Source organism: Rosa chinensis, chromosome 4 (genome assembly GCF_002994745.2).
Source record: "Rosa chinensis cultivar Old Blush chromosome 4, RchiOBHm-V2, whole genome shotgun sequence".
Lineage (NCBI taxonomy): Eukaryota > Viridiplantae > Streptophyta > Magnoliopsida > Rosales > Rosaceae > Rosa > Rosa chinensis.
This window is the reverse complement of record NC_037091.1, coordinates 58026284-58045773: the sequence shown is the minus strand read 5'-3', so window position 1 is coordinate 58045773 and position 19490 is coordinate 58026284. Positions and strand designations below refer to the sequence as shown.

General features: G+C 40.2%; 1 protein-coding gene across 3 annotated transcripts; it reads left to right on the top strand.

The window, feature by feature from the left end:
- The first annotated feature begins 13444 nt into the window (after window positions 1-13444).
- LOC112196603 (putative zinc finger protein At1g68190) lies at window positions 13445-19469 on the top strand. Of its 3 annotated transcripts, none has more exons than XM_024336996.2 (4): window positions 13445-13809; window positions 17923-18619; window positions 18732-19090; window positions 19192-19469. In XM_024336996.2, the coding sequence occupies exons 2-4, from the start codon at window positions 18014-18016 to the stop codon at window positions 19268-19270; spliced, it is 1044 nt and encodes a 347-aa protein (XP_024192764.1). In that variant the 5' UTR covers window positions 13445-13809; window positions 17923-18013; the 3' UTR covers window positions 19271-19469. The 3 variants fall into 3 exon arrangements, with proteins under 3 accessions (XP_024192764.1, XP_040373549.1, XP_040373548.1); XM_040517615.1 differs by having other exon boundaries at window positions 13465-13486; XM_040517614.1 differs by lacking the exon at window positions 13445-13809 and adding an exon at window positions 13864-13951.
- Window positions 19470-19490: the final 21 nt, after the last annotated feature.

Below are 19490 nucleotides of genomic sequence, written 5' to 3'. Positions count from 1 at the left end.
AATTTAACTTGATTACAATTGTTCATGGATATCCTGATTATTAATAAGAAGTTAAGAATAATTAATCATGGTCAGCGCTAAAAATATATTGTACAGACATTCAAATTTCACTGACATCATAGTGTAGAGCAAGATTAAAGTAAAAACCAACAAAAGACATAAATAGATGTTTAAAAATTTGACTCATAAGTCATAAGAGGCGAAAACTCACGTAAATTCCAACGTCAAAATCTCTTTCTTTGTCCCCAGATCCCAGATTCGAAGAGAAGACCAAATCACTGTAAAACTGGATCTCCTCGGTGCCACTCAATTGTGAGTTTACTTGATTAATACTTTTCACTTGCATAATGCAAAATGAGCACACACTCAAACAAAACTCTTCACAAGCTTTATCTTCTTCTCCACCTAAAGAGCCGTTCTCTTCATCACCTGATTCAGTAGAGGGTTTATCTGATAAGCCTTGGTTCTATCATGTATATGTCTTTATCTTTGTGGATCTATTATGTTCTATACTTATCACTTTAGTTAATACATATTGATAACGCAGAATATAGAATTAGTAAGCTTCTACGTTACAGACTCACATGCAGTACATGCGACAGATGGTTAAAGCTGCCCAACACTCTGGTAGATTGGGAGGAAGCACGGAGGCGCAACATCCTCCTCGTCTCGCGTGGCATGCCGATAATATAAGAGGTTGTGAGTGATCAATCTTAAGCGCGTTTCATGTAAATTATAAAGAAAAGTATAAAGAATCAAAATCTCTTGAATTAGGATGCGTTGGTAGATGAAGAGCGGAGCACAAATGTGTATTTACTCAACTAAAAAAGTGTAGCCTTTTTAAATCTAATTCACTTAAATGTTTTGTCTTCAGCCTATAGTACTATAACTCATACTCGATCAATTTGACCTACCCAAGTTTTCAATTTTAGCTCAGCCAATAGTGGTGGTTGCCACCAAGGCACCAACGTTACGGAGTTTAGAAAATTTTGGATATATTATGTAGCCGGCTAGAGTATTTTAGTTATATATATATATTAGAGATGATCAGAAGCGGATGTTTGCAGTGCCGCAAAAGTGCGGGCATCCATGTTTCTGCAGCGATCAAGCACCGACGGCGACGCGGCTCTTACCAGATGGAGGTCAGATGTCGATCTTGAGTTTCTTCTTGCCAGTGGACTCGTCGGCTACCAGTTTGCAGTCGACCTTGATTGGGCTTGAAGTTTCAGGTGAGGTCGCTGCCCAGAATCTTCGACCTCGATCTCCTTGCCCTTTATCTTCATGGTGAAGCCGTCCGGGATGCCCCTGGCCTCCGTCCGGCAAGAGCCGCTCCACCGTCAGCGCCTGATCGATGCAAAAGCATGGATGTCCGCAATTTTGCAGCAGTGCGGACGTCTGCCTCAAAACATATATATTTCAGTTGGAGTTCTGTATTTGATATTTAGACCTCTCCTATTTATTAAACCTCCAAATCACTTTTTTAATACTGAAGAAACTAAGTATCATTTCAAAAAAAAAACTAAGTACACATCCTTAATTAATTTCACCAAAACACCCTTGAACAATTAAATTTGTATATATGTTCAACATGCAATACCCTTTGTTGTTCTTCTTCTTTTTTTAATTATTTTTTGCTTTTTTTTTTTAATCTCTATCAATTCAACCATGAAGAATTATGATAAGAGCAATAGCTCTTTATCTTCTTTGTCAATTGCAAAGGTCGGTGTTACCATAGTTTTAAGAGAAAATGTTACAAACAGTACCTGAACTAAGGCTCATTCTTAACTTTAGTACCCGACTATGCAAAACTATCACTTTGGTACCCCAAGTTTGAAGTCCGACCCAAGAATGGTACACGCCGTCCATCACGGCGTTAACTAGCTAACCACGTGGCATATTTTGAGGGAACACATGGTTTGCCACGTAGCAAAGACTTAACGCTGTGATGGATGGCGTGTACCATTCTTGGATCGAGCTTCAAACTTGGGGTACCAAAGTGATAGTTTTGCACAGTCGGGTACTGAAGTTAGGAGTCGGCCTTAATTTAGGTACTGTTTGAAATATTTTCTCTAGTTATAATTAAGAGAACATGGGTAATCTATTCTGTTGTGGACAACTTGATCAATCCACAATAGTTATGACGGAACAATTTGGTAAGATTATAAAGAAGGGGACTCAATAGAAGGAAACATACTCAATTGATATAGTGAAAATAAAGAGAACCAATTCAAAAATTGAAAGCAAATGGCGGATTTCGCTCTTAATTACCATACAAAATTATAAGTGATAATAGATTTGAGAAAATTCTATATTGGGATGAACTCATTCTCATTCCCAAATTTACTCTTATATAAAATTGGGGGCCATTACAAGAAATTAAATGAGTTGACAAAATCTAGTTGCTGTTTAAGGAAAACTGAAATTGGGAGAGAATTGAGTCGTGCTTTCATTGATAATATGGGCCTCTTTATATAGAGGATTACAAGACATAGAATCAGAGTTGTACAAAGAAAGATAATCGTATAATTAATCGGATATCTATGAATATCTCCGAGAATATCTCTAATTCTAAACCCTATTACAACTAGGTCAAGTAACCTAGAGTTTGGGTCAGACACATATTCTTGATTTACTTGAACACTCCCTCTTGTGTCGCCCAAACGTGGTGCTCCTCTCGTTGCCTCATTAAAAACCTTGCCGAGTAAAAAAAAACCAGTGGGACAAAAATAACCTCGGTCGAAGGGGAAAAAGAGCACAATACACCATTCACGTTTCGAGACCATACATGTAGACATCTCCCCCTGATGACTACGGTCATAGGAGTTCCGATAACTTCTGCAAACGATGCTACCAACATGTTTCTCGAAAGTGGAATTTAGGCAATGACTTAGTGAGCAAGTCTGCCACACTGTTCTCACATCGAACCTAGTTCACTTTGATCATAAGGAGAGTTGTTGTTGCTGATTATGCTTGGTGTTGTCGCTTTTGATGTAGCCTTACTTCATTTGTTCAAAACAAGCAGCATTATCCTAAATGCTCATAAGCTCATTTGTAGTAGACTTCAAACCACAATTGTTCGAACATGCCCAAAACACATGTTGTTTTGGGATGGGGATAGTGGACGCAGGCCAGTGTTGGTGGCATTCTTGGTGTGTGATGTGTTCAAATCCATCATCTCTCTATAGGGATAGATCAAGCCCATATCAATCGTACATCTCAAGTACTGAAAGATATCTTTTACACCAATCCAATGGCGTCGCGTTGGCGCAGAGCTATATCTTAGCTAACAAGTTCACTGTAAATGAGATGTCTGGTCTTGTGCATTAAGCTAAGTACAATAATGCACCTATTGCACTTAACTAGGGCATTTCTGCCCCTAGCACATCTTCGTCATCATCCTTCGGACGAAGAAGATCCTTTTCAAGATCAAGACTACGGACAATCATGGGGGTGCTTGAAGGCTTGACCTTGTCAAAATGCCTAAGCATCTATCAACACGATACTCAAGTTCCAAACCGAGACATCATAATCGTGTTCTCCCAAAATCTTTCATCTTAAACTCAGATTTCAAGTGTTCAGTGGTTTCCCTTAACCGTTCAAGGGCTTCCAATGAAGATCATGTCCAACATGAACCTCGATAGAATCCGAAACTTGTTATGGAAACGCGTGGGCATATCCCTTCCCAATCAAGTAGTCACTTTAGTGAATGTTTCAACCTCTTTGTAAAACGCGCTCCGTGGTTTAGAGCCACTTGACTTGGGTAAATGAAGTTCACCATGAACCTTCATGTACATTCCGTATCTAGATCTCCATAGAGATACATAGTGACCACATTCGTAAGCTGCATGATCAGTTATTCGGAAATTACCAAACTGACAGGGTAATGGAGTGCAATGACATCCATTACGAGAGAATATGTCTCATCGTAGTCGATTCCAAGGCGTTTTTATGAGAAGCCTTGCTCTATAAGGTGAGATTGCTATCACTTTTTCCCATCACGCTTTCTAAAGAAGACCCATTAGTCAACAGGTTTTATGTCAAGAAGTGTTGGCATCACTGGCTCAAAAACATTCCTCTTCGTTAGAGAATCCAACTTAACCTGGATTGCATCTTTCCATTTAGGCAAAATTTCTCTACGTTGGCATTTATTCATCAACGGAGCGTGGTTCGATATCATCAGACTCAACAAACTCATGCGCATGCGCAACTACATCATCATTATGATGGAGTTTCTATCCTACGTCTCATGTACACTAGTGTAATTTTCATAGAGCTCTATATTATCAAGAATAGGTTCTGACATTAAGGTGTCCCCCGACGATAACCATAACCCGGAAGATACTCATGAGACAGATTTTGAGTGTCGATGATCAAATGATTGGAGTGTGCCAAAGTATCATTCGAACCCACGGGCCTCCCATGTGACGTCCCGAACCCGAATTTACCAGTTTACAAGTTTTTCGATGGGTAAACGACATTAACATTTACTTTTTGGCTCTGTTTCGACATTTTATGGGGCCCTAAAAGTTGACTTTTTGTTCGGGTCAAAATTTGGGAAAATGTTCTTCATGGAAATCGTAGAGGATGTTAAACTGAGCGCGTGCATATGTGGTGCGTAAAAATCGGAGTTCGTATGTGAAAGTTACAAGCGAAATAGTAAAGTTACTGTTCATTGGTAGAAAGTATAAATTTGAATTTTTACTGTTGGGGCCGGTAATTTTTCTTTTCTCTCTCTCTCTCCTCCTCCCCGCGTCTCTCTCCCTCTTCTCTGCAACTCCAGCCACCTCTTGATTCCGGCCACCTGGGAACGAACAAGTGCCATTGCTGGACTCCTCTACTCCTACCCAACCTCCCCACGGCGATAACTCACGGCGGTTTGGACGGAAAACGAAGAATCAAGCCCGGAAACTTTACTGTAGCAGTTTGAGTCAACGCCGATTTCTCTCGATTCCGGCCATCTCCGGCCACCAAACCGGCGTCGAAGGTTCAGTTTTTGCCAAGGATCATTTTCCCCCTAGCCTTGAGCCACGATTTGCAGTGTAGAGGAAGAATCGACGATTGGAAGATTACGGTCACTATTCACAGTTTGAGTTCAAGCTTCTCCTTAATTGTTGAGGTACTTCCGCTCATTTTCTAACTTGGTTACAGTTGAAAGAATTATTGGGTCCGTTGAGTAGGTGTTGCTGCCAAAGTTTGGTGGCCATCGGAGCTGGTGGCGGTGGCGGCGGTGCCGCCACTATGGGCGGCGGTAGCGGTGGCTAGGGTAGCTTTTTAATTTCAATTTCTGGCTAGTTAAATTCTATAATTATCATAGATCTTGTATGTGAAGTTTGGTGAATTTTGGAGAAGCTTGGAATTAATTATGAATTTTTGAAGTTTAGGGTTTCGATTATCGAATTACGAGAATCCGACCGTCGGATATCTCTCGGTTCTGCCTTGGAACCTTTAAATTAACGAATTGGTATTAGTGGTATAATTTGGGTTGCATCCAAGGAGAAGTGGAGATGTAATTATGAGGAATTGATTTTAGGAATCGTATTAATTTGTCAAATAACTATTCACGGAATATAATTGTGTACAGGGCGATGTACCGAGCTATTGCTCGACGAAGGAACTTGTATGCATGGTCGCCTAAATAGTACTGTGAGTGGACATTTATTTTAAATTAAATGTGCATGCAGTATATTATTAATTTCCGATTGTGGTTTAATTTATTATTTGAATTATTGAGTATTATGAGTTTATGAGCTTGATTTCTTGAGATTTATTATGCTCTATGAGTCACGGGATTTTTAGTGGATTTCCTTCCCGAGGGCTTTCAATAGATTTTCAAGCTAATTATTTATGAGTTATTGAGTTGGGAAATGATTTTCGGGAAGTGACTGATTCGGAAAAATATTATGAGAATTATTGTTTTCGAATATCAGTTTTTATGAAGATATACGAGTGCGAGGGATTTAGCAAATATTTGAGCATGATTGATTTATCGAGATTTATTGGGTTTTGAATTCCGCACTTATCAGACTTGGGTTAGATGGAGCTTTCTTTCCGAAAGCAATTATTGAATTATAGAGTATGTGATTATGCTTTCGAGGATTTATTGAGATATCGAGGATTGAGTTAGTGAGTTATTACTGAGTTATGCTTTCGGTGAATTATTATTGATTTATTGAGGTAATATTGAGTTTCTTTCCGAAAGCAAGTGATTGAAAGAGGTTATGTTCAGTTCTTGAGGAGGCTATTCAGTTTATTAAGGAGGCCAGTTTTGGAGCATGCGTATCTTACCTAGTTGGCAGTCCCTTCTAGGTAATAGTCTGGTTGGCAGTCCCTTCCAGACTACAGCTCGGTTGGCAGTCCCATCCGATGCGTCACCTGGTTGGCAGTCCCTTCCAGATGACATGAGGTAGTTAGTCGGCAGTCCCGTCTACTACCTGTGGTTAGTCGGCAGTCCCGTCTACTACATGTGGCTATTGGCAGTCCCATCTATCCACCGCCTCCTATTCCGGTTGGCAGTCTCTTCCGATGCGTCATCTGGGTGGCAGTCCCTCCTAGATGGCATGAGATGACTAGACAGCAGTCCTTTCTAGTCATCAAACGAGCCTCATGAAAAGGGATGTTTTTATAAGGATTGAGGATGAGATTTTAAGAGATTTCAAGATGTTCTTGTTACGTGATTGAGATTTCAGTAAAGAGGATGATTAAAAGTATTTCCAAGATTGTTACTGCATGCGAGGTTTTAGAGAATAACTTGGGAAAGCATTAAGTTTTATTTATTCATTTGAAATCACTTATTTTTCGTCCACTCACTCTAACGGATTTTAAATGTTTTCCCCTGGGCCCTTCGGTTTTAAATGCCCAGTTTGCAGGCCAGTTTAGCTTGAGGTCGAGCGTACTTGGGGTTGAGGCATAGCTGTCATAGCTTCCGCATTATAAAAGCATCGGTCATTTATCTTGCTTTCTATTCTCTTGTTCGCCTGTATATTAGATTGCTCTGATAACCTATAAGATCAATATTCTTAAATTCAGAATTGTTTATGAAATGAGTTATGTGAGATGTTGTGATATAGGGAGCAGGGTGGCTCCAGGAGAATAAGGATGGATGATTTAGAAGTGTGGATGTTTTTCTACAGGTTTTGGGTTGTCCATTTTTATGGGAAGTTCTGTCAAATTTTTGGTAGAATTTCTTCTAAAGTGGGCCCCGCAGGGCCTCTTCGGATTTCAGGGTGAAAACCGGGGCGGGTCCTGTCATCCCATGCATCCTAGCTGGGGCCATGGCCTGTAACGCCAGAGTGCCACTTTCTTTGGCGTTTGCACCATGCCTACCTCCGTGTAGGGTGGCGCTACTTCCTCTCGTATGGACGTCCTTCCTTGCAGGCATGTTGCAGCATATTTGTGTGATCTCGTCACTTTAACGGGGATCGAGATGAGACATAGTGGGGACAGACCACGACAATTTCTGTTGTTCCTGCTGAACATATGTGTTCTTATCTCCCCCTAACGATGGGAAAACTGTCTCATCAAAGTGACAACCCGCAAATCTAGCTGTAAGGAGATCGTCTAATAAGGGCATTAAGTGGCAGACGATTGTTGGAATCTCAAATCCAAAGCAGTTGCCCATTCATCTGTAAGGACCCATCATAGTGCGCTGTGGCGGCTCAATTGGCACATAAATGGCTCACTCAAATGTGCGTAAGTACGATACTTGTATCTAGTCACTAGCTGTAACGCAGGGGTATATTGAGTGGGGGTAGGTTGTAGACGAATTAGCATAGCTGCATGCGATATTGCATCACCCCAAGCGGATATAAGGTGATTGGTGCGCATTACCAATGTCCGGACTACCATCGTAGTCGTTTCCGCGAGACCATTTGGGTGTGTACATGGGAATATGATGTCCAACATCCGTCCCAATGCAATAACTATCGAAAGTCTTCGATGTAAACTCTCCAGCATTGTCAAGTCTAATTGACTGAATAGGATGATCCGGGGAGTGAGCCTGTTGTCATATGATATGTGCTAGGAGTGTAGCATAGCAACATTACAAGTGGACAAAGGCACAACACGCGACCAGAGTGTTTGCGTGTCAACCAATCATCATGAGATATTTAAACGTCTGCAAGTTGGTTAAACTAGTCCACATAATCCCCATGGATTCTATGAAAGAACAGAATGATTATTTTTATATCATTTGCATAGGACTGTCTCAGTCCTAATTTTCCTAAGGAATGGGCTTTGTAAAACGAGCGAGAGGCTTTAGAAGCAACCAATGAGGATTTTGGTTAGGCCTGAGCGTTTGAAACACTATTTGAAGCAAAGTTGGTGATTGCAGCATCACCTAGGGCGCCATCACCATGATGGACGCCATCCATGGCGTCATGGCCCTAGGCTGGTGGTGGATGGCGGTGGCGCCAGAGGCAGCGGCGGCGGTTACACTTAGTCCAGGAATCAACTTTTGATTCATGCTTCTTTTCGCTCGAGAGAATTGATATTCGTGTGAATTCTTTAGTAAACGGACCATCATATCATGACTAGGATTAGGGCTGGGCGTCCGAGCCCGAAAGACCGAGGACCCGACCCGAACTGAGGAAAAAAGCCTGATTCGATTCGGTTTTAATATTGAAATTTTCGGTTTGGTCTAGAGCCCGACCAGAATTAACATAATCGGTTCGGTCTCGGGCTTCAATATTTTAGGGACCGAAAGCCCGAACCGACCCTAATATTATATCTGTTGCCACATATCAGCCTCCCTCCCTCTCGATACCATCTCAGATTCACAGCCCCAGCTGCCCAGAAATCTCCCTCTCACTCTCTCAGTTCCTCCCTCACGGTCTCACCCTTCTCTCTCTGTCTCTCCGTTCAGTACCAGCTGCTGCTCCACTGTCCGTCTCCGAAATCCCCTTCGCCAGCGACATGCACCGTGATTGGATTAGAAGCTCCTGATGTGCGCCTCCGCCATTTAGCCTTTTCGATTCTCCCGTCGCTTGCGCCGTGACTCCGTCGCCGCTCCGCACAACTCAGTTCGGTACTTCGGTGAGTAATCTAGATTGAAATCAATGAATGAAATTGATCTATGGGATAAAATTAGTCTGTGTTATTCAGTAATTCCAAGTAAGTTGCTACGATTCTCACCTCTGATGTTCTAATACTATCAAGTTTCGCTTGCAAATTGTTCTAGTAAACACCTTGGATATCCAAGCCGCTGCCTTGTGGGGTGTCGCGGCCGGCACCACCGCTCTTTGGGTCGTCCATGTCAGTAAAGCTCTCATCTTTTTGCCTATTTTAGATATGGGTTTTCGTTTTTGAATTAGATGGAACATTTCTTGTGCTTAGATGTGATTACAGTATGTATCTTTTTACCCATGTTGGATTGATTTTGATGAAAAGGCTATGATTGAGTTGCAGATTAGAAGTCACAGAAGTGCAGTTTGGAAAACAGGGAAAATAGCCGAAGTTTGTTGAACTGGCCCGAAAGACTGAACCGGCCCGAACAGGTTCGGTCTCTGTCGGTTTTCACTTCGAAAAAAGCCCGAACCGACCCTAACCGATAGTTTTGGTCTCGGTCTCGGTTTCGGTCTCAGTCTTAGTGATTTTTGGGCCCGACCCGACCAGCGCCCAGCCCTAACTAGGATGATCTATCCTGTCGTGACAAAGCCAATATGTGTCTAAATCCAAGAGATCTTCTCTCATAACTTTATTGGATTTAATAACTCGAATAGTGACATAGAGTTCATTAGAGAGACATAAACTTCTCTAAGATGCGCCTTTGCTCACAATCATTAGTGGTATGGCAAAGGAACTTATTTCCGTTCTCTACATGCGTTTTCGCATGGAATCCGTTGGCTATTCATATGTGCGATTTGCCTTAGAAGCGTAGAGAGTTTCTGTGACAATAATCAAGGTGCCATTTGGCAAGGGGAACTTAGGCTATTCCATGTCCTTGAATTAATACTGATGGCCCAGCCATCGTAGTCACAAAGTAATATGCTCAGAATCAAAATGGAGTCATAATGAAAAGAACTTGAAATTTTATTCATAAGCCAACAGAGTACATCATTGTCTCTTAAGCATTAGGAGAAACTAATCCAAATGCTAGCTAATGCAAAACAAAGGTAGTCGTTTGACTTCTTTTAGTAACTCTAAAATAAATATGACCAGGTGAGTAGAGAGATGTCGGTGGAGCAAAGCTCGCTTAAGTACCACTTATCTCAAAACCTTCCTAGACATCATACTCATTTTGGATGAGCCTATGTGAAGAAAAACAAAACCAATGGCATTTACTACAAAGTATATGGCAATTGCCTATTACATCTCTTGGAAAAATAAAGACTTAGACAGAATTGTCGATCTATTGATATCAGCCAGATTTGTAGTCTTCAACCCTTCACTCTAGATCATCTTCTTGATCTTCTTGTTCCACATAGTGAGCTTCTCTTGCTTCACAATATGCTTTGTAGGCGGTGACAATTTCTTCACAAGCTTTACAAATGTGTGCCCAATGACCGGATACTCCACATCGAGAACATACATATTTTTGCTCAGACTCCATTGATTAAGGCGCTTTGAAAGCATCATTTAGATGGCTCTTAGTGTTGGTGGCGCCACCAACATGGTCAGAGGCTTTGCCTCCCTATCTCTTTCCACGTTGACCTCTTCGGTTCCATGTTAGCCTATTTTGGCGGTTACCTTTCCAAGTAGAGCGATTATATGGACTAGAACATCCAGAAGTATCCCTAAGATTAGGGTTTCGCTCTTAGCGCCCTCTCTTAGGGGCGCAACTATAATTCGATTTCGGAATATGCTCTGTTTCCACGGATCTCGAATTATAGTTCTTCACAAGGATGTTGTCATGCTTTTCAATGACATTCATAGCTCTAATGAGCTCATGAAACCTTGTGATCCGTCCTGCAGTAACATCTATTCGATAGTTCTTAGCAACCATCAATGCAGAGATGGAGAAGGTAGAGAGAGTCTTCTCAATCAACATTGCATTTGTGATCTCTTTACCACAGAATTCCATCAAGGATTTAATGCGAAGTGCTTCCGAGTTGTAGTCAAGAACTGACTTGAAATCACAGAAGCGGAGGCTATGCCATCTCACTTCTAGGTCAGGAAGCAGGGAGTCACGGATGTTGCCAAATCTTTCTTCAAGTGAGACCCATAGCCTTCTAGGGTCTTCTTCATTCATACACTCGTACTGGAGCGAATCATCTATATGACGAGTCATTAGGATGACGACTTTCGCCTTATTTGCCTCTAAGGTTGCTCTATTTGCTTCCAAAGCTTGAGCTTGCTCAACAGTTAGCACATCCTGGCTGGGCTCGAGAATCATATCTAGGATTCCATCAGCCTTGAGATGCTGACGGACATCATGAACCCACCTGTGATATCCAGAGCCAGTTGTTCTCAATGGAGCAAAGTCCAATTTGTTCAGGTTACTCATCCTGAAAGAGAACAAGAAAAAGGGTTAGTTTCGGAGTGGGAAAAGCTACCACGAAAACACACAAAATTTCTGAGCGTAATCGCTCCCAAGAAATTAGAAATTTTTTAGCGTAATCGCTTCCAAGAAATTTAATTCCAAGAGGTATTGGATTAGATCGAAACAATGACGTAAGTGGTCGATCATAAATTCTCTACAAACTCTAAGTTTGGAGATCTCAACAAACTCCAAGCTTGGAGTGAGCACAAACCACCACAGTTCGGCTTAATTAGGTCTCTCCTATGATGAAGAAAGGGGGGTAGAAGAAGAGAGTTTGCAAATCCCCGAAAAAGAAGAGAAATTGAATTTAAAAACATAAACTTTTAGTAAAAAATACCTTGAAATAGGCCGCCGGAAAATTTAGCCCGAAAAAGTCCCCTAAAACCTGCGGTCGTTGACTGGCTGTTGACTGCTGACCAGGTTGACTACTGACCGGCGTTGACGGCTGACGTGGCAATGGGGTCTGATGTTGACGTGGTAGTGGGGTCCAGTGATGATGTGGCATGTGCTGCTGACGTGGCAGTGGTCAGTGGGCTGCGGCTTGGGCTGCCTCCATCTTTTCTTTTCTTTTTTTTCTCTTTTCTGCCGGTTTTTTGCAGGAACTTTTGGTTGCCGGTTCAGAATCTTCTAGATCGGTTTTTGTTCCTTTTCTTTCTGTTCCTGAATCTTTGGATCAAGGGGCTTCTGCTAGCAAAATTTGGTAGAAATTGGAGGTCCGGAAGATGGTGAACTGGTGGAATATTTGCTGCGGGTTGTATGGAGCTTCCGGTGGCTGGTTCGGTAGGTTTCCGACAGTTCTGGTGGTTCTGCCGCCGGTTCTGGATTCCTGGGATCGAGGGCTTCAAGTTGTGTGGCGAAGGTAGAAAATGGTTCAAGGTTTTGTATTCGGATTTAAGGTTTTAGCTTCTTGAATCAAGGTATGGCTATTTGTTTCAGGATTAGGACGTCGTGCTGATAATGTATTTAAGGAAAACTGAAATTAGGAGAAAATTGAGTCATGCTTTCATTGATAATAGGGGACTCTTTATATAGAGGATTACAAGACATAGAATCAGAGTTGTACAAGGAAAGATAATCGTACAATTAATCGGATATCTATGAATATCTCCGAGAATAGAATTAGTTAAACCATATTACAACTAGGTCAAGTAACCTAGAGTTTGGGCCAGACACATATTCTGGATTTACTTGAACAGTTGCATTTTTCTTTTCTTTTCCTCTGTCTATCCTTATTTGTCTTTTTATACGAGTTGACAAAATCTAATAACAATTGGAAAAAAAAAAATTGAGGTCCAAATATTAAATTTGGAGGTCCAACTAGAACCACTAATATATTAGGTGGATTTCTAATCAGGACATGTAATATGAGAACTTTCTAATTAACAGTTGTGAGACTCATTTTTCGTTCATATTTAAGCAAATCAACAGTTAAATATATGTTTAGATCTTCATGAGTAGATCATTTATATAAATTTTCAACAGAATCAAAAATTGTTAAGACATTCACAATCATGATTTATCATTTATGAACATGAAAAGTTCAGGTTAGACAGATTTAGTTCGTCAATTAATTTGATTTAGTTCAGTATCTTAACAATTAATAATTTAGAAAAAAATATCTTCATATCTTCATATCGAAGTAATCTATTCGTAGAGACATAAATACGTAACGATTAATTTACCGAACTATAATCAAAACATAGTCTCACAACTATTTATTAAAAAGTTTTTATAAAGTCATCAGTCTAAAAGAACCGTCACTTGATTTAGAAAGCCGTAATGGATCGGTTGGACGTGCTTTACACTAGGTTGGTCCACTGAAGAGTGTTTTAATGGTATTTTTATTTTTTGTTTTTCGATGAAATTCATGGTATTGTTATTAGGTGGGTAGTGTAAGGTGTATACGTTGCCACGTCTGACAGTCTGCGCTTATTTAAATGGTTTCCTTGACGCATTGGTGTGCGGCACCTGTAAAGTGCTTAAAAGCAACTCGGAGAAAGCCCTAAAAGGGTAAGCGAACAGGGTTAGATGAAGCTCAGTGTCTAGGACTCTGAGCATTATTTCTTCTCAAAGTTTCATCTCTCTCCTGTCAAATGCTTACAGTTCTGAAATTGGTATATGCTAGCTTGCTTCCTCTGAATTTTCCAAACCTTCGTGTACTTGATCGATTTAGTTCTTATGGGTTTTGAAGTAGTTCGATCTGGATCAGAATTGTGGGGTTTTATGGTGAGCTGATCCGGCGATTGGGGATCTTGTTTAAGTGTTTTGTTTCAGTTTGGGTCGTCCAATTAAGAAGAACTGAGCTTGCTGTTAAACCCGCGAAACGACGACGGGTATAATCTTTTCACTCCCTTAATTTCCTTCTCCAATCTTGATTTGGAAGGTTATACTCTTGTGGTCGAGTTTCTGGGTTCTTGAAAACTTTTGAATAATATACATAGGGCTGCAAATCCATCGATTGGGATCTTTGTAAAGGTTTTTATCTGTTTGAATCCCATCTTCTTCTTCTTCTTCTTCTTCGAAAAATTTCTGCTTTCATGTGGTTTGGTAATACGTACCGTACGTTTTGTTGGACTGTCATAGTTTTCAATTTTTCATCATGGTGATTCAAAATTTCAATTAGTCTGAACTTCAATTAGTATTTTAAGAGTAGAATCTGAGCCTTTATATATTACAAAACACGAGTCCATCTGTCCATGTACACCAATACATTTGTTAAGTACTTTTGGTAATCTTGTTTAAAGGTATTATAAGAAATAAAAAAACATTTGATAAAATTATGGAGAAACATACAATACAATTTTTTTTTTTTTAAATTAGTATAAGGGGAAATATCACCAATGGTCACTGAGTTATGACTTATTCGACACTTAGCTCATTGTATTTTCAACAATATCACTTAACTCACTCAATTTTACATCCGTTTTTCACTTAACTCACTGCCGTTAATTTTACCGTTAGAAGCCGTTAAAATTGAGGGTATATTTGTCAAAACACTTAAAAATCATTTTTATCTTAAAAAAAAAAACTACATTTATTAGACTTTTTTTCATTTTTTTTTAATTTATGAAATTTCTAATAAAAAATAATTTTTTTTAACTTAAATATAATTTGAAAAAAAATTGTCTTTTTTTTTAAAAAAAAAGTTAGAAATGCATTTTTTTAGTGTTTAGACAAATATACCCTCAATTTACATTTATTAGACTTTTTTAAATTTTTTAAATTTCTGAGATTTCTAATAAAAAATGATTTTTTTAACTTAAATATAATTTCTAAAAAAAAGTTAGAAATGCATTTTTTTAGTGTTTAGACAAATATACCCTCAATTTTAATAGCTTTTAACGACAGAATTAACGACAGTGAGTTAAGTGAAAAACGGATGTAAAACTGAGTAAGTTAAGTGATATTATTGAAAATATAGTGAGTTAAGTGTCGAATAAGTCATAACTCAGTGACCATTGGTGATGTTTTCCCTTAGTATAATTTGGCAGTAAAAGATGATCCGCCTCATGTTTTATGGATATTTACACTGCAAGATAAAACAATTTACTCCCCATGTATTATGGTGTCATTTTTATAATACCATCGATCACATGCAACCTATTGTTTCCATATTGTAATAATTTTGCACATTGGTTATCTTCATCATCACTCTAAAAAGTAGATAACATCATGCATTATGCATATCGGCTATTGTCGAAAATACTAGAATCATGAACATACTAGAATCTTGAACTTTGTACCAATTATTTGGTGTACGTGGTCATATAAGTCACTTGAATACGTTTTAGATTGTTGTAAACTAAATGATGAGTTTTTATCAGTCTCAATGAAAATTTTATATTTTTATTTGTCGTCTTATTGATGCCACATGAACGCTCAGACTTAATGTTGAAGTGTTAAAGGTATGAAGTTGTTATCAGCTTAACATTAGATTGCAGTGTATTAGCACTAGAAGACTAGGGAAAAAAAATTACTAAAAACTCTAGAGATTTACCAGATTAGTCCTAATACTTTTTTTTTGTTTAGAGTAGTTTTCCCCAAAGTTGACAACCAAGGAGACTAATCCACTTCGGGCATGAGCTTTCCTAGCCACATATGCTTTCAGCTGGAGTTGAACCCAAGACATGGGGTACCAGATCGACTTGGAAGCTTGCCCAAGCTGAAGCCGAGTTTGCCAACTCGACCACACCTTGTGATTCGATTAGCCCTAATACTTTGATATTAACAATGCCTTATATCATTAACTAAAGGAAACATTAATTAGAGAAAAATGAGCTCATCAGATTAGACAAATAAGATGGTAGAAGTGTATTATTCTTGTATATGTGTGTATTGAACTGATTATTGTTGCATATGGTAATAATTGAATACAAGTCATATAACAAGTCTAAAACGATCAGTACAAAAACAGAGCCGCCTCATTTGCTCTCTTAGGGTTAGGGTTTTTTTGCGGTGTTTCTGTGCAATCATCAACAATGACTTCTGTTGATGCCATGGCTGCTCGACTGGCTTCTTCTCTTGCAATTGCTGAGGGGAGGAAACAGGTCGATCTGCGACCGACGCAAGGAAAAGGTCTGCGATAGGCAGATGTGTATATGTTGGGGAAGCTATTGACCGCTCGGGAGTACAAGACTCGCTCTTTTATGGGGATGTTCCGCAATGCATGGCGGGTGAATGGATCACTAAGGGTGGAGGAAGCGGAGGGACAGAGGGTTCTCATCACTTTGTCGGACGCTACTGACCGGGATCGGATCTGGAAGGGATCTCCATGGGGATATAATCACGCTCCGATTGCCCTAGCTTACTATGATGGTGTGGCGGCCATGGACTCGGTCCCTTTCACCGTATCCTCATACTGGATTATACTGCAAGGAATCCCTTCTACGTTCCGCTCGGAGAGGGTGATGACTATGATTGGGTTTACCCTTGGTGATTTCAAGGAGATTGATAAACAGGCCAAGAAGGTTGGAAAGCTCCGAATCAGGGTGGAGATCCCTTTCAACCGACCTCTGTCCTTCCAACGCTGGTATTGGGTAGAGGATGAGGTCGAGTTCCTCTGCAAGTTTTAGTTTGATAAACTCTTTGGTCGATGCTCGATTTGTGGCTATGTTACTCACGTAGGTCTACCTTGCTCGGGACCTCCATTGGAGGAGAATGATGAGGCAGAACGCACGGTTCTGGGTGCGTCGCAGATGGGGCACCCAAACTCGACCTCTGGTTCGGCATCATCTAGCACGTACAGTGTGTGCAGGAACTCGGGCTAGGGATTGCATGGGAGGTCCGGATGTGGTCTTCCGTACTGTGCTTCCCAACCAACTGTCGGAGCGATTGCTTCACAATCCGGCAGTGCTGCTACACCGGCCCCGGCGTCCAGCTCATATCAGAGAGCTGCCTGAGATGATGGCTGTCCCAGAAAGTGTTATAGGGCAGAGGAGACAACGGGAGGAGGATACTATCATGATCTCTCCAAAGAAGCTTAAGTTGAGCCTAGCTGTTGGAAAAAGAAACCTGAATCTGGAACCAGAACATCTGGGTTTGGTACCGGTGATGCACAATGAGGAACAACCTATTCAGGTAAAAAGGAAAAGGGGGAGACCTGCAGGTAGTCGGAACAAGCAACCTTATGGTGAAAAGAAGAAAGTAAAGCAGGGGGACGAGAATAGGGCAGTAAAGAAAAAGCTTCTCCCAAAGCTAGACAAGGCAGGTGGTGGTACAGGCTCCAACCCGAAAGGGAAGGAGCTGGTTCTTTACTAGTTACAATTGCTTTATTTCCTTCCAGTCTATGCGAAGGTGGTGAAGCTTCTATAAGTCTTCTATGACGTTTCTAATCAGTGTTTGTACCACAATTGCGTGCCTGGCAAGCAAAGATTAGTTGAATATTTCTTCCGTAGGAGACGAGGTTAATCACTTTTGTATAGGCTTGCAAAATTGCGAGCGCATCAGAGACTCTAATAGTTTGCTATAGCTTGGGTAGAGTAGTCTTTTATTTTGGCTTTCTTATGTAAGCTTTGTAGACTTAGCCATTTTTTCTGGCTGTTGATCTATTGATTTCAACTTCTATTCAAAAAAAAAAAAAAAAGTCTAAAACGATCAGTAGATGTATATATATTATATATCCAAACCACTAATTCTTCATCTTTTTGGTATACTTATTTTGTGCTTATGGATCTTGTACGCAACTCTTCATTCATACTTTCGCATTGAGATGAGGATAACTTGGGTCTTATATCTTAAGTTCCCCTTTGTAGGTTTTCTTTCCGGTTTGTTAATTATTTCATCTTCTTAAGTTCCGCTTTCGTTAATTTCTTTCTTTATGGCAGGTCTTTCTTCATTTTTAATAAAATATCTTCATTTTAAATAAAATATGGGGTGTTTAATTGAAAACATGCATGAAGAGCAGATCATGACTTGACCTTTTCATATATTAACCGGTCCGCATGCAGGTTCGTGAAGCTTCACATAATGAGGATTTCAAGCTTTGGATTAGTTTTGAAGCTTTACATGATCATTGCGAAGTAGGACTACATATTAAAGATGGAGAAAATTTGCGAGTTCTGCTTGGCATCAAGGCCAGTGGTACACTGTAAAGCCGATGCAGCATATCTTTGCCTTTCCTGCGATGCCAAAATCCACTCAGCTAACGCAATTGTAAACCGGCACCACCGTACAGTCTTATGTGATTCATGCAACTACCTCTCAGCCTATGTTCAGTGTCTAGATCACAACGATCACCGCATCAGGCTCATGTGTCATTTCTGTGACCAGAGCCAGCATGAGATCTCTAGTTCCCGATCACACCCAAAAAGGCAATTCTCCGGTTACACAGGTTGCCCTTCTGCTGAGCAGTTTGCAGCAATGTGGGGTTTCCAGCTGAATGATGACATCACTCTCTCTATAACCAGTAGATATTGTGTGGAACATTTAAATACTCTTGGCCACCAGATTCTTCACTTGAAAAGGCTTCAGCTCACTGATCAGGAAACCAGTATAAATATCGATTCAAATTCAGTACATCAGCTTATATATGGCCAAGAACAAACGAGTCATCACCTATCTTCTAACACATCAAGCACCGTTGGAGTTCCGTTGCATACAGAATCAATTTGGCAGTGGACGAGTCCGGTTCAAAGTACTAGTCAGGTATGTTCTTGGATATGTTTCCACACTTGGTAAGACCTAGAACTATGTATCTTCGGTACTTTTTAAATAATGTATTAGAAGAAAATTCACATATAAATGATCGATCTTGTAGGTTGATTCTCAAAATGTGCAAGATCAGATCCAGGTCTGCAAGAAACTCACTTGTCCTGATGATTCCAATTTATCGAATGCTGAATGTTTGGCAGTCCTAAACTTTGAATTAGGATTACTCGTAGATGATGATGATAATAATCATGATGATGTACCGTTGTCTTATGCCTCCTCCACCATGGACCAATCAAGAGCAGAAGCCTCTATTCACATCAATGGGTCTTCATCTTCGTCGACCTCTTCGTCCGTATTCTGTACAATTCCAGGCAATGTTAGTTCCTGCGGCCTCAAGGGTGAAGAACAATTGGAAGCCAGAGCAAAGGCCATGATTAGGTACAAAGAGAAGAAGCGATCCCGTTCGTAAGTACAAGCCACTTCGTAAACCTCTAAACCACTTATGAGATACAAGTCTGTCACTGGTGTAAATTGTCTGATGCTTTGCTGTGCCTTTTGATTTTCAGGCATGCAAAAACAATTCGATATCCAAATAGGAAAGCAAGAGCTGCTGTACGTAAGCGTGTGAATGGCCGGTTTGTGTAGGCACAAGTGCACAACTGCACAAGAAGCAAGACGTAGAATAAGTTCATCATATATCACACGCAACAAGTTCTTATACCTTTAGTTGAAATACTAGGATTTTTGTGTGTTAACCATATAATAATGGGAAAACATCAACTAATGATGCTCATCATTAGCAAAGCTTATATAATAAATTTGAGAAGCAAGTTGCATTTTTGCATATATTTTGGTCCATCACTCT